This window comes from Oncorhynchus clarkii, chromosome 27 (genome assembly GCF_045791955.1).
Source record: "Oncorhynchus clarkii lewisi isolate Uvic-CL-2024 chromosome 27, UVic_Ocla_1.0, whole genome shotgun sequence".
NCBI lineage: Eukaryota > Metazoa > Chordata > Actinopteri > Salmoniformes > Salmonidae > Oncorhynchus > Oncorhynchus clarkii.
The window spans coordinates 4,018,602-4,032,404 of record NC_092173.1 but is presented as its reverse complement, the minus strand read 5'-3'; the positions used below and the strand labels follow the sequence as shown (position 1 = coordinate 4,032,404).

The following is a 13,803-nucleotide window of genomic DNA, read 5'->3' as shown; positions in this document are numbered from 1 at the left end:
GGGATGCTGGCCTTCTAGGCAGAGTTGCAAAGAAAAAGCCATACCTCAGACTGGCCAATAAAAATAAAAGCTTAAGATGGGCAAAATAACACAGACACTGGACAGAGGAACTCTGCCTAGAAGGCCAGCATTCCAGAGCATCTCACCTCATGTGAGCAAAACCCCAAGACTTCCTTAATGTTAGAGATCGCGCACCAGCTGTTGTTGACAAATAGACACAGAACACCACCCCTCGTCTTACCAGTGGTTGCTGTTCTGTCTTGCCGATGAACGGAAAACCCAGCCAACTGTATATTATCCATGCCCTCGTTCAGCCATGACTCGTTAAAACATAAGATATTACAGTTTATTCTCCAGTGATTGCACGTTCGCCAGTAGGATGGATGGTAAAGGCAGATTATCCACTTGCCAACTAATTCTCACCAAGCACCCGGATCTGCCGCTCCTGAATTGGCGTCTCCTCTTCATGCTAATGATGGGGTTTTGGGGCAAATATTTTGCCTCCGATTCTTTAGAGGAAATGGATGTTCTGATTTCCAGAAGCTCTTTTCGGTCATAAAAGATGGTGGTGAAACATTAATGTTCAAAAAAAGTTACAAACGCAAACAAACAGAAGAGCACAATTGGCTAGGAGCCCATAAAATGGCAGCCATCTCCTCCGGTGCCATAATTGGTTAATCTGACTAATGATTAACTTCGTCTGCGGAACTGAAAATAACTCCTTGGAAACACAGTCAATGAATGTAACACAGCAAAGATGAGGCGAATTCAAACATCAAGCTTTTTTTTTGAAATAACGCTGTTTTGGAATCACATAGCAACATTGTTCTAGCAATTTAAGATTGCATATTGTACATTTCAATTAGAAATACTGTATGTAGGCAATACGAATTTCAGCTAGTGAAATCAAGGAGGTTGGATGACACCTGTCTAACAGAATGACAGTGTATTTGGGATAGTTATACCTTTCCAACTTTCATGACATCATCAGCTGGATCTCTGGATGGACTCCTCTCATCTATCCCCCCCAAAAATAGCATCATCAAAACAGTGCATGCTTACTGGTTAATTGGTTCTGTTATGAGCCTCCTTGGTAAATCAAATACCACACCAGTCGCAATCATGTCATCTCAATCATCTGACCATACTGTATTCTGCAAATCTATCACCAATCTGTCAATCAAAAGAGGCATGTGCTGCATCCCGATTCTCCAACTCTTCTCCCAACGTTTACACTTGCACACTTTCTCACATAAATTTGACAATGAATGGAAACTCACCCCAGCCAAAGTTTACACCAATCACATGCGTTTTACTAAAGTCCTTGACTGGGAGTGTGCAAGTGCACACTTCTGGAAAAGGCTGGAGAATTAAGACTCAACCAAAGACAACATCCTTCTCTCCTCATTTCACCTGCACTCAACAACTTGACTATTGTCTGGCAGTGGGGTGTGATGCTAGCTTAGCGGTGCTATTTAGGCCTGTTGCAATGTATTAATTCCGTAGGAAGGCCAGACAGTGACATTCCGGTAGTCAGGCAGGACTCGAGGGGACTAGGGTTGTTAAATATCCCCTCCTGGAGCGCGGCAGTGGGCGGCAGGCAAAGGCGTGAAAATAACAGCCCCAATGCTAATGCCGGCGCCGCGGCGTGCCCCTGACAGGCATCAACGGCGGCTAGCTCCCGCCGCCTGACATCAGAGAGGGGGGAAAACACAGGCCTGACCGCCTAATTAACTATCAACTAAAACAAGATGGGAATAAACATTATGGAGGTACCTTTGTAGAGAGATGTGAGGTGGTGGAGGGAGGGAAGGTAGGAGAAAACAGAGGAGGAGGAGGAGGAGGTATAATACAGCATTCACTAATCATCCAAGAGAATTCTGTGACCCGGCTAGCACATAACGTTCTAAGGACCATATGTTTCTTAGCGCTTGGTGAGAAGGTGGTTGTCAGATGGTTCATTTGCATACAACCTTTCCACAACGTTCTGGGAATGGTGCAGGAGACCCAGCTAGCACATAACATTCTAAGAACCATAAGTTTCATAGGTGGGAATTTATGTATATCAGCATAACGTTTCCTACAGGATTCCTTATGGTTCTATTTAAAGTCATGTTCTCAGAACGTTAAGAAACCATGTTCTTTCTTCTGTGGAGATTTCAGTACTTGAGCATAATGTTTTCTGCAGGTTTCCTTATGGTTCTATTTAAAGTCATGCTCTCAGAACGTTCAGAGAACGTTAAAAACAAGATTCTTCTGTGGGAATTTCAATAATTCAACACAATGTTTTCTGCAGGTTTCCTCAAAGTCCTATTTAAATGCATGTTCTCAGAACATTAAGAAAACTTTCCATAAAAACAACAAGAAAACATTAGTAACATTCAAAGAACGTTCTAAGAATGTTATTAAAAAACATTAGCATTCCTTTCTCAGCATCAACATTCTATCTCCTCTATCTTGTTAAGTGTGCTCAGGTATGTAGGCCACCACTCATCTTAAATGAGTGCTTGTTTCCTTTGAAATGGGGTGTGTTTGAATAGACTAAAATGAAGATCATAGGTTTGAATATCACTAATGCCGTGCCACAATAAAAAACAAATACGTCTGCATGATTAATGCCAAAGCAAATTCATTTCCATGTGTCCAATCTGTGCTTGGAGTTCAAAACAGTTAACCCAAACTAAGCTAGCAAATGTATTAAAAGATTTATTGAAAGTTTAAAGAAAGCCTCCAAATAACCTGTAATTTCCGTTCTCAAAACATTTAAAAAACCTTCTATCTTAGCGGTCAGGAAACTTCTGGCTTTGTTCCCAGAACCATTGGAAAATCCAAAACGTACGTTCCCACAACTTCCAAGGAACCAAATGTGCTAGCTGGGAGGCTGTGTGTTTGTTGCTCCCTGTCGCGATCGCATGGAGATGGACTAAAGCAAACTGAGAAGTTTCTCTACGAGCATATTGGGCACTTTAATAATTGATCGGCAAGGCACATTCACAGTGCCAGACCTTTCTCTGATCCCTGCACGGCTTGTTACCCAATATACATGTTGTTTTAAAGTTATGGCACACTAGAAATCAATATAGACTGCTGTTATGCTGCTGTTAGTCTGTCTGTCCTCCGTCTGCCGTCACAGTGGTTGCTGGGAGAAATCAGCCCATGTTGAGGTGGCCTCTGCTGCTGCTGCTGTGAGAGAGACATGTCCTGGTCACTGCTGCCCCAGACCCAGCCCTACGGCTGGTGGATAGCCGGCTACGGATCGGCTAATTAATGTAATGATAGGAGGACCCCTGTCCTCCATCTTTACCCACCATTTCCTCTCTCTCATCTCTGTGTGAAAATGAGTACGGGCCTGTAAACACCATACACTAAAATGTATCTAAACAGGTAACTGGTTTTCCCAGCTAACACTCAATTATGGCAAAGTATAATATCATGACTCATTTTGACACTCACTTTGTGTTTTTCACTGCGGCTCGGGAAATGGTAGCAGAAAATGAGATTTTCTAGCCGTTTGGTTAAGGTACCCGGTTGCACACAAGAAAGTACCTTTCTGCTGCATCAGAAATAGCAGACAGAATATAACACTCAGAAAATAGCGCCTCTTCGTGTTACTGTACAATTGGAGTGATACCGAACTCTCGTCAAAGTGCTGCTGAGATGCACTGAGGAAGCAATCAGTTGTCAGAGCAAGTCAACACTCTCAACCAGGCCTAGAATTACACGTAGAGGAGCTCTTGTGATGGCGCCTTTTGAATAAGGAGTGAGGAGAGGCAGGGGAGAGGCGAGTTGTGCCCTCCAGCCATGCTGGGTCCAGGGACAGAGGTCAGACTACTTACCTATTCTGAAGGAGAGCGGCCCAGCGGAGGTACATCTCACCCACATGGCTAAGAGGAGCAGAGGCGCCCAGGCTGCGAGCATTTTCTATGACTCCTCATGGGTCCTGCCCCAGGGGTCCCCCTGTCACAGCCACCTGGAGAACATAACACACAAATGTATGGATTATATAGAAGCATGGATCATGCACACGTACACATGCAGATAGGCATGCCCACCATAGAAAAATAATAGAAGAATCTATGACGCGCGCACACATACTCGCAGGCACACACAGACACATGCACACACACGCACACACTCGCACGCACGCACAGACACACACACATTCGCACTCCCACACAGGCACGCACATATTAACGTAAGCAAACACACACACACACTGAGAACACAAAGCAACCGCCATCGATCATCTGTACGCTCATCTATCTTCACCACAGCCTCAATAAATTATTGAGGCGTTTTCATTTATCTGGTACGCTACCTCATTGCACTTCCCTGTTGCTTTTCTGATTGCTAAAAGCATGATTAGCTTTCACCAGAACTGAAGATAACCATATTCAAGGGTGTGGCTCTCAAGTCACAACTTCTACATAGCATCCGCTTGTGTGGGAGAAAGATGTACATATAGGGAGGAACATAATACTGTAACACAAGAGAAAGATACACTTAGAGTGCATTTGCCATTCTGGTAAAATGCATTGTCTATTGTATAGGACAGGAGGCCAGAGTAAGGCCATGAGAGCATAGGACAGCTGGACAAATCAAGGTCAGAGGGACATACAAAGGAGGGAGTCAGCCAAATGACCAACCGATGGACTATAGACATAGGGCATATATTTTTAGGACATGAAGAGAAGAGACACATAGTCTACGAGTCCTAATAAGGACAGACATACCAAAGAACACACCAGGCTGAACGTAAGGGGGCCCATAGCATAAGATGGGCATGTATTATTTTTGGGACATGAAGACGTCCTGCCACTATTATAACTTAACTGAAAGCAGATATGGGCGTTATCGAGCTGAACAAGCAGGATGCACAGATTGGGATATAATGGTGGCAGATGGACTGAGGGAAGTAACTTCATTTGCATGTGGGATGGACTCACATGTTGTATGTGTATAAATCAGAGCCAGTGCTCTGGAAAAGTGTGTGTTCCGCAGACCATCTAGGCTTCTGATATGCCTATATTGAATTCACAAGTTCTTGTAAGTGTTACATTTTGTTACGATTCTCCACGACATAACTTGGCGAGCTTGCCAGGAGACCAAGGGATCGCAAAGAGTGACGTTCCGGGCTGGTGATAGTTTCTTTGGACAATCTTGCAAACAAATGTGGCCACACAACTATAAAAAGGTAAGCTTGTTCTTACGTAGTTGAAATGTTTGTATAGATTGCTTCAGAGATCCTGTCTCAGCGTGAAGGGCTGATGGTCCGCGGAACACACACTTTTCCAGAGCACTGGCAAATGAAGTTACTTCGTTCAGCCTGGTAGGTCTCTCTTTAAAATTTCCTAAAAACCCAGTAAATGTTGAAGAACTTTTGAATTCAATGAATTGCATGCATGTGTGATTTTGGGGGTTGTTAAAAATAGATAAATAAACATATATGTGCAGGTGTAAGGACTAAGTGACTAGGGTCTGTGAAACTTGCGGGTGTCGGGCATTTAGCGGAGGGGGCATGCACTCGTTCTGATCGGTCGGTTTCGAACGGACCCACGTGTTTGGGTTGGTTGAGGGGAGTTGTTCCGTCTGATTCTGCTTGGCCGGGATCGACTGTCTCGGGATTTGCTATGGGATGTGTGTACAACGCAGCCCAATCAACCTGAGCGAGCGACTTGGGTCGAGTGTGTGTGATTCGGACTGCCCCCCCCCACCAGACCATTCATTTGGGGACCTTGTGTGGCGGTTGTTTGCGCTCTATGGCTGAAATGCCATATGTGGGACAGCCCATACGGTCAAAACAGATAAAGTAGGTAGAAAAATCCTGTAATACCGCTTCAATAAAATTAGTAGAAGGACTGAATGGACAGGTTACTTATGAATACAGCTCTAAAAGAATAGAGATCTGCATAAATAAGTAGCTAGAAAAATCCTGTAATACCGCTTCAATAAAATTAGTAGAAGGACTGAATGGACAGGTTACTTATGAATACAGCTCTAAAAGAATAGAGATCTGCATAAATAAGTAGCTAGAAAAATCCTGTAATACCGCTTCAATAAAATTAGTAGAAGGACTGAATGGACAGGTTACTTATGAATACAGCTCTAAAAGAATAGAGATCTGCATAAATAAGTAGTTAGAAAAATCCACAAATCTTTATTAAAAGAGATTAGAAAAGGGGTCTGCTTAGGTGGGATATTCACGACAGGAGGGTCGGTTTGGGTGAATATATAGGAAGCGGAAGAACTCTGACCCGATTTGGCTGGGTTCAACTGCAAAATAAATCCTGCGGATAAAACGCTCCGTCTTGCTAAACGGGCCGCGATATAGGCTCTAATACGAAATAGAGGCCAGTATTGGGTGAGTGAAGTATGGTTATGAAGGGTATGGGTATGAAGACAGGCTGACCCGGTTAGGCAGTAGTCTCGTCATATCGGTAAAAATCCTATAGTATAAATTCCGGCTTATGTTGAGGAAGTGAAATAAGTTAGTAGGAAAAACTATAGGTCGTTTTAGGTAAAACGAAGGGTGTGTATGAATGAATGACAATTCTTTGTGATGAATGAGCAGATTAAAAAAAAGAGGAAGAACAGGCTGTGTGTCTGTGACCAACTGGTAGGAAGAGGAATGCGCAGGCCTCTCTGACAGTTAACTGAGTGTAATTTGAGAAAGAGAGTGTATTTAACTCTCACTGGGAAGAGGAACAAAATCGATAAATATTGGGAAAAATAAGTTATAAAACATTGACGTGATAACGTGTTAAACGACCATTGTACCTGTACCTGTAGTTAGTACTACATCCACCCGGGTCTCTGTCACCAACACTACAGCTGTACATGTAGTTAGTACTACTGGTACTATTGTATTAAACAAGGCATGGATAGTATATAACGGATGCGAAGTAGGAAGAAAGGATTTAAAAATATCACCTGCCCTGTAACGAAATAGGAGGAAAAACAGCAGGTGACTCTGGCACTTTGTAGCAACAGAGGCTGCAATTTAAAAATAGCCTGAAGGACAGGAGAGACTGTTTCACTAAAACCATGAATCAGGAATGAAACAGTAAAATAGGCTAAGAGAGAATATAGCAAGCGGATAAATAAAGAGATAAGAAAGTGTAGACATTATAAAGTAGGCTTTGATAGGAGAAATTAAGTGATATGACTAATACATTATTATTTGGGAAAGTAGGGTAGCTCTACCTTGGAAAATTGTAAATAAAAGGTGTATAATGCGATGGGAGTGTTTAGGAAAAATAAACAGTGGCATGGCAACAAACGGACTGTTTCTCCCCAGTATACAGAGATAGCGGAATTTAATAAAGCCATGGAGTCGCTGAAAGAAGCGCACGTGAATTCTACCAAATTCGGCTTGAATATGAAAGAGCAAACTGGATAATGGAGGACAACATTACCCGGTAAAAAGACTAAATAAAATAAAAGATTCAGGGAGGCAATTAGGAATTGGAACAATCACATAAAACCATAATAAGAAGCTCAATTTACCAGCGTTCTGATGTCAGCATTCTATCATCAGAAAAAACATTACGATGGGGGACAGATATGATTCTGCTTGCCCTCGCAGACGTGCGAGTGGTTAGCAGAGCTATAGAAAATATCTAAGCGTAAGAAGTGGTAGATCAGGAGCTAACAAGTATGGGGGAAGAATGAGTGTAAGGTGACCCTGGAACTTAGTGCGGTAGCAGAGAATGCCGCTATACAGGATTTTGCATCTTTTTCAAAAAAGCAACAACTAAATGTTGTGAGGTTATTAGTAAGAATGTAATTTTCACCCAGCGGTGTATAGTCTCTGATCGATCAATAAGTGGTTCAAAGAGATTACAGTTTATATGTGATGAAATACGTACTAGATCACGTTTTACCTAACTTCTAGTAAGGTACCGATGTGATTTACAAATAGCCCCACTTGGAATCATTTTGCATTGAAACAACAGTTTCAGTAGTGATAAAATACGTGGAGAAGTTGTTATTAGCGTCAAAAGACGGAAAATAAACGTATATGAGAAATCACCAACTTGGTAAAATTAGTTAGAAGAAAAGCAAAATGTAATATATTGGTGTTTTCAATTTCTAAGGGTAAGATACAGATAACCGACCAGGAAGAAACTATGTGTTCTGTGCATGGCTAAACTTTTCTCGCATGTTCAGAAAAACGTAAGGGGTTTTCAGTTTTGTTAGACATTCTATAGCCTCACTCTGAAACTGCTAAAACGCTTATAGAATGAAATCAATATATAAGTAATACTATTGGCCTGCTGATTAAAAGGTAACATTGTAAATGTTTTTTTTTTTTTTTGTTTGTTTTTTTTTTACCCCCTTTTTCGCCCCAATTTCGTGGTATCCAATTGTTGTAGTTGCTACTATCTTGTCTCATCACTACAACTCCCGTACGGGCTCGGGAGAGACGAAGGTTGAAAGTCATGCGTCCTCCGATACACAACCCAACCAGCCGCACTGCTTCTTAACACAGCGCGCATCCAACCCGGAAGCCAGCCGCACCAATGTGTCGGAGGCTACACCGTGCACCTGGCAACTTTGGTTAGCGCGCACTGCACCCGGCCCGCCACAGGAGTCGCTGGTACGCGATGAGACAAGGACATCCCTACCGACCAAGCCCTCCCTAACCCGGACGACGCTAGGCCAATTGTGCGTCGCCCCACGGACCTCCCGGTCGCGGCCGGTTACGACAGAGCCTGGGCGCGAACCCAGGGACTCTGATGGCACAGCTTAACCACTGCGCCACCCGGGAGGCCAACATTGTAAATGTTAACGAAATGTGCATTTCTTTTCCAGAAAAAAATGGGTTACATTTTCTCTGGTCAAAATGTCATTGGAGACTGTGGTACTGAGGAAAGCAGTTAGAGATATTCGGCCACTTTAAAAGTCTTAGTATCTGGATAAGGCTATAACTGGAGTTCCGGATAAGTGAGGCCAGCTCATGTGTGTTCTTGGCCTATATGCGATAGTGAATTTCCTTTGGAAGGGTTTTTTCAGTTCAGTTTCAGATTGGGTATGCAGAAGGATGGAAATGTTTTTGAAAATGTATTTAAGTTGTTTCTAAAGAAAAGAGAGTGGAAACATTTTAATGGTGTCAAATGCCCTGAACCCTAAGAATTTCCCGTGAAGACTGGTCAACTTCACTAGAAATTGTTGGAACAGGTGGGATTTAATTATAAAATGATTAAGAAACACCAGTCTCTATTCAAAGTGTAGAATCACTTTGAAATTCTATTATTTTCTTGGGAAAATTGACTAGTTACTCAGATAGGTTTATTTCTTGATTTAACATGGGTTCATAGGATAAATTATGAGTTCCCTGGGGTTATGGTCTTTGGGTAAATACAAATGTGCTTTGTTCATTCTGCTAAAAGGGAAATATATGTTAACAAGGGATAACAGTTACTCCAAATGGTTTATTGGAGTGGGGGTCTCTGCGAGGGTTGTGTTGATAACTACATAATCTGTAACTCGTCTGAGAGATCGCCAGTAGAATAAGGGAGTTATCATGGAAGGTGACGTCAGAATGCTTTAATGCATGGGAGAGATTATCACCACAACAAGTGTGTGTGAAACTCAAACCCACCCTACTGGCTGAATAGTGAGGGACAACTGTGTCTGATGACCTGTATCTAAAATAGACATGCTGGAATGATATGTGCTGGGAGAAGAAAGACTAAAGGGGATTGGGGTAATGACCTTTTATTACCAGGCCACTCATGACAGAAAAACAGAGACAAAAGGGCGTATTGGAAAATAGATATTACTGGTACTAAAAGTTTTTAGTATAAATGTTAATTATTAAAGGGAAGATGTATATTGAATTGAGAAGGTCAAATTTGAGTTAAAGTAAGCACTAAGGACTGTTATCCTGAATATTGGGTTGGAACAATTTATAAACAACATTTAGTTATGATTTGGATATAGGACTGTTTAAATTTACTAGGCCTAGGGAAGCTCTGGAAACTAATCCTGAGACAGGGTGATTGACAGAACTTGCAGAATATTAGATTAATGGTTTTTGTTTCACAATGTCATTGTAATTGGAGTGATAAATTGGAATGATATAAGTAATTGAATAAAAGATATAGTCTGTTGTGCGATAACACCCAAGGATGAAGAAGAAAGAGACCAATATGGGCATAGAACGAAACGGATGGACGTTTTCCCCAGGTTTAATTACATTACAAATATGCAGTTATTATAATTTACTTTACTATTTTTCTTGTTTGGTCAATTTATTTTTGTTTTGAGGAAAATAAGTGTGTATATTGTTCCTGAGGAGGGACCGATATGAATTAAAAATTATTTGAGAATGTTTAAGTATGTATCAAACTATGGAAGGAAATTAGGAGTAGTGACTTATGTGTTATGGGTTAGAAAAACTGTAACTACATTGGGGGCTCATACATGAAGGTTATGGTAGCGGAGGGGTGTTATTTCTAGAAACAATGTATATTAATAGACAAGATAACTCACAGAAAAGGAAGGACAGTTGGTCTTGTCAAAATATTGGGATATTAAGGATTGGATATTCTTCCAACTGGAAGACACTTGACTGATTACATGTTATTCTTACAGCAGTTGCTGTAGGGACCATAATTTGGCTATCATTATGAATATTTTTGTGGCAGGAGGCCAGGTATTTGAGACAGAATGTTTACATAGGGCTGTTATTTAAAAATTAAGATTTAGTGATCTTGCTATAAGAAAATAACCCATGTGTTAGTGTGTATGTCCTCAGGAAAAAACAGCACATAAGAGACCAGATGGAAGGGCATGGGCTGAATTCTGGAGACTGAGTGTACATCAAGATACACCAGGCTGGGGGTATACTTCTTACAGCACCTGCAGTGGTAAAGATCGTCATGTCTCTCTTTGGTGGGTGCATAAGTCTCACAAGAAGTAAGGTCCAGCTGAATAAATGGGTGAGTTTGAAAACACCATGACAGAGGACGTGAAACCAGAGAGAGAGAGAGAGAGAAAGACTAGATTCCACTGTAGACATACTGGGTTGAGTTTGGGGGTTACTTGTTTTATTTGTTAATGCATCATGTGAAAAAAGGATAGATGTTAGGGTATTTGTACTCTAAACAACATGTTGAAGGCTTGATGTGAAAGCAGATACAGTGTTGAATTACTTCAAGAAGAAATAATGTTGATTAAGGTTATGCATATGCTTATCAGTTGAAATAGAGCAGATGGGGAACTAAGTAAAAAATGACATGATTTGGGAACACCTCTCAGAACCTGGGGCTGAAAGGGGAAGACTGGGTGGAAGCACGAGGAAGCTTTATAGGGCTTTCATTTTTGTGGAGTCCAGCAGAAAAGTATCCTGGAGGCATAGAGTCAGGTGAAGAGAGAGTGGGAATTGTCATGGTCTCAGATTTCAGTATTCATTAATATATTCATGCATAACACATAACATTGTCAATACTGTTATGTTTTGTCCTTTGCTTTCCAAGTCTTATGTTTAGGAAACCAGATGGAGAAGGGTTCGCCAGCTTCAGCTGGAATGCTAGTTTGTTGTGTGATGAGTGATGGAAGTAAGAGAATGTATGGTGTAATCATAGAACAGAGGCCATAAGTCTCTAAGTCTGAATGCCTCACAGAAAGAAGGCAGAAACCTGAACCAGGACGAGAGGTTCCATGTCTGATGATCCAATGGGACCAGAAGGACCTCTCCCAGTGATACCAGATCTAGTCTATGTTTGAGTGTTCCGGAGGAAGTGGGATCAACCGAGGAGAGAAGGACCCTACGAGGAGGCCGCAGCAACAAACATGGCCGTCCAAGTGAAAGGAAGCAAGATGTGGTACCATCTGAATCACTGCACCTGAGTCCCAACAGAAAGAAGGACACAACCATATAGAGATGAGGACACAGAGGATGCTGATCCATCAGGCAGGAGCTCGGAAGGTGCAGGAACAGCGAAAGCAATCGAGACGCCAGGAAGGAGCCAAGAGAACAGCAGACCAAGTGAAAGCCAAAATACGACAGGTGCATTGCCTAATGCACCCAGAAGAAGATGAAGGAGAGACAACACTGAAGAGAGAACCTGCGAACAACCAGAAGTCACTCCTGTGGGGCCAGAGAGTCCAGGGATGGGAGGAAGTAACATGCCTGATACTCTTGATGACATACCTGTTGTGACAGACCTCTTTGACAGAAGCCCTCCACAGTGGGACCCCGAAGTACCACCTGCAGAATGGGAACATCTCTTCCCTAAAAATTGACACCCTTCCAGGTGGAAGTCGAGTCCGGCCTGAGGAGGGAGCCACGGGGAACAAAGAGGAGGAGAGGCCTCACAAGGAACAGAAGGAGAGACCCCACAAAGAGGAGGAAAAGTCCAGCAAGCTGAAGAAAATGGGGATTTCCCCACAATTGACTTTTCAGCTCTTGAATTGTCTCCTTGACAGACAATTGAAGTTAGAACCACAGAAGTAACAGTGAACGCTATTATAGAAACAACAGACTCACGCACAATCAAGATGTAGGGTGGAAACAGGAAGAGAAGAGAGGAACCAGTCAAACAATCTAAAAAGACTGACAAGGTTAGAATCTCTGTTCCACCTCAACACATAACTGAAACAGGAGAACAGAAGACAAAAGGATCAAACACTTACCGGAGATTGCATTCGGTGGATGGACACATCATCAAATGAAGGGAGAAGTCATTTGGGACTCAAAAGGATGTGACCTGACGTTAACCAAAGAAGTAGACGAGTGGGTGCTCACCATGAATCAGATTGAACCAGTTGAAGGTGAAGAATTAATAGTTGAAATAACGAGAACAAGATTGACCGAAGGGAGTAGCACCTCAGTCATTAGAATTGGTCTTACGCCAATACCTAAACAGGAAGAGCCTGTGGTAGCTAGAACGACAACAACAGTGGAAGCTGCTGTGAAGACCACAGTAGCTACCACTAAGATAACATCAACCGCCCTTACCAAGCAGTCCAATGTACCCACAAAGAAACCTAAAGCATCAGAACCAGGAGGGTTCTTTACTGACATTTGGAACTTTTTGACAAACTCTAATGATATACCTCAAGACAAAAACATTGTAAAAGCGACATCTATCTCAGAATCAGAACCACTCAAGGACACCACACGAGAAGAAGTAGTGAAGAACGAGTGGTACGAATTGGCTAAGTATACAGCAGAAACAAACATAGGATGGACAATTGTATTTTGTGTAGAAAATCACCTTTGTCTGATCTTTTGATAGTACCTGAACTTTCATCATTTGAAGAATGTGTTAAATGTAAAATGTTCAATGTATTCAGAGAAAATACTACATTCCTTTGTGTAACATAGAATGCAGTTCGGCACTAGGTAACACTAAAGGCAGAAGTGAATTAAATAAAAATATGTTGGGAGAACATGAATGTGCAACATAAGAACTGAATTGAATGATCCTCATAACGATAGGTTTACTAAAAAGAAAAGAAAGGGGGAAAAAAATAATGTTTCTACAGCTATGGAGATAATGGGATGGATGTGGGAAACACTATAGTTAATTGAATAAACTATTTGGGTAATAGAAACTGCAGGAGTTAGTCAATTTGATAAAGTAATGATTGTAAAACACAAAGGTAAAATGTGGTAATATAACTCAAGTAACATTATATCTTGAAATGTTAAAGAATTAAAGTAGGATTAAGGAATAGCTGATTGTTTCTGGGTGTGTGGGCATACTACATGCTCATTGCTTCTTCACAATATAATGATTGATTATAAGTGTTTTATTCTTTACAGACTAGATCTTTTACTCCTATCTATGT

General features: G+C 41.7%; 1 protein-coding gene across 1 annotated transcript in view; it reads right to left on the bottom strand.

Moving 5' to 3' along the window:
- The window catches only part of LOC139385594 (glutamate receptor ionotropic, kainate 4-like), a 211,543-nt gene extending 207,625 nt beyond the window's left edge, over window positions 1–3,918 (bottom strand). The window contains exon 1 of the mRNA XM_071130794.1: window positions 3,837–3,918. Within this exon, the coding sequence (XP_070986895.1) occupies window positions 3,837–3,918 (82 nt within the window). The remainder of the gene's footprint in view (window positions 1–3,836) is intronic.
- Between the last annotated feature and the right edge of the window lie 9,885 nt (window positions 3,919–13,803).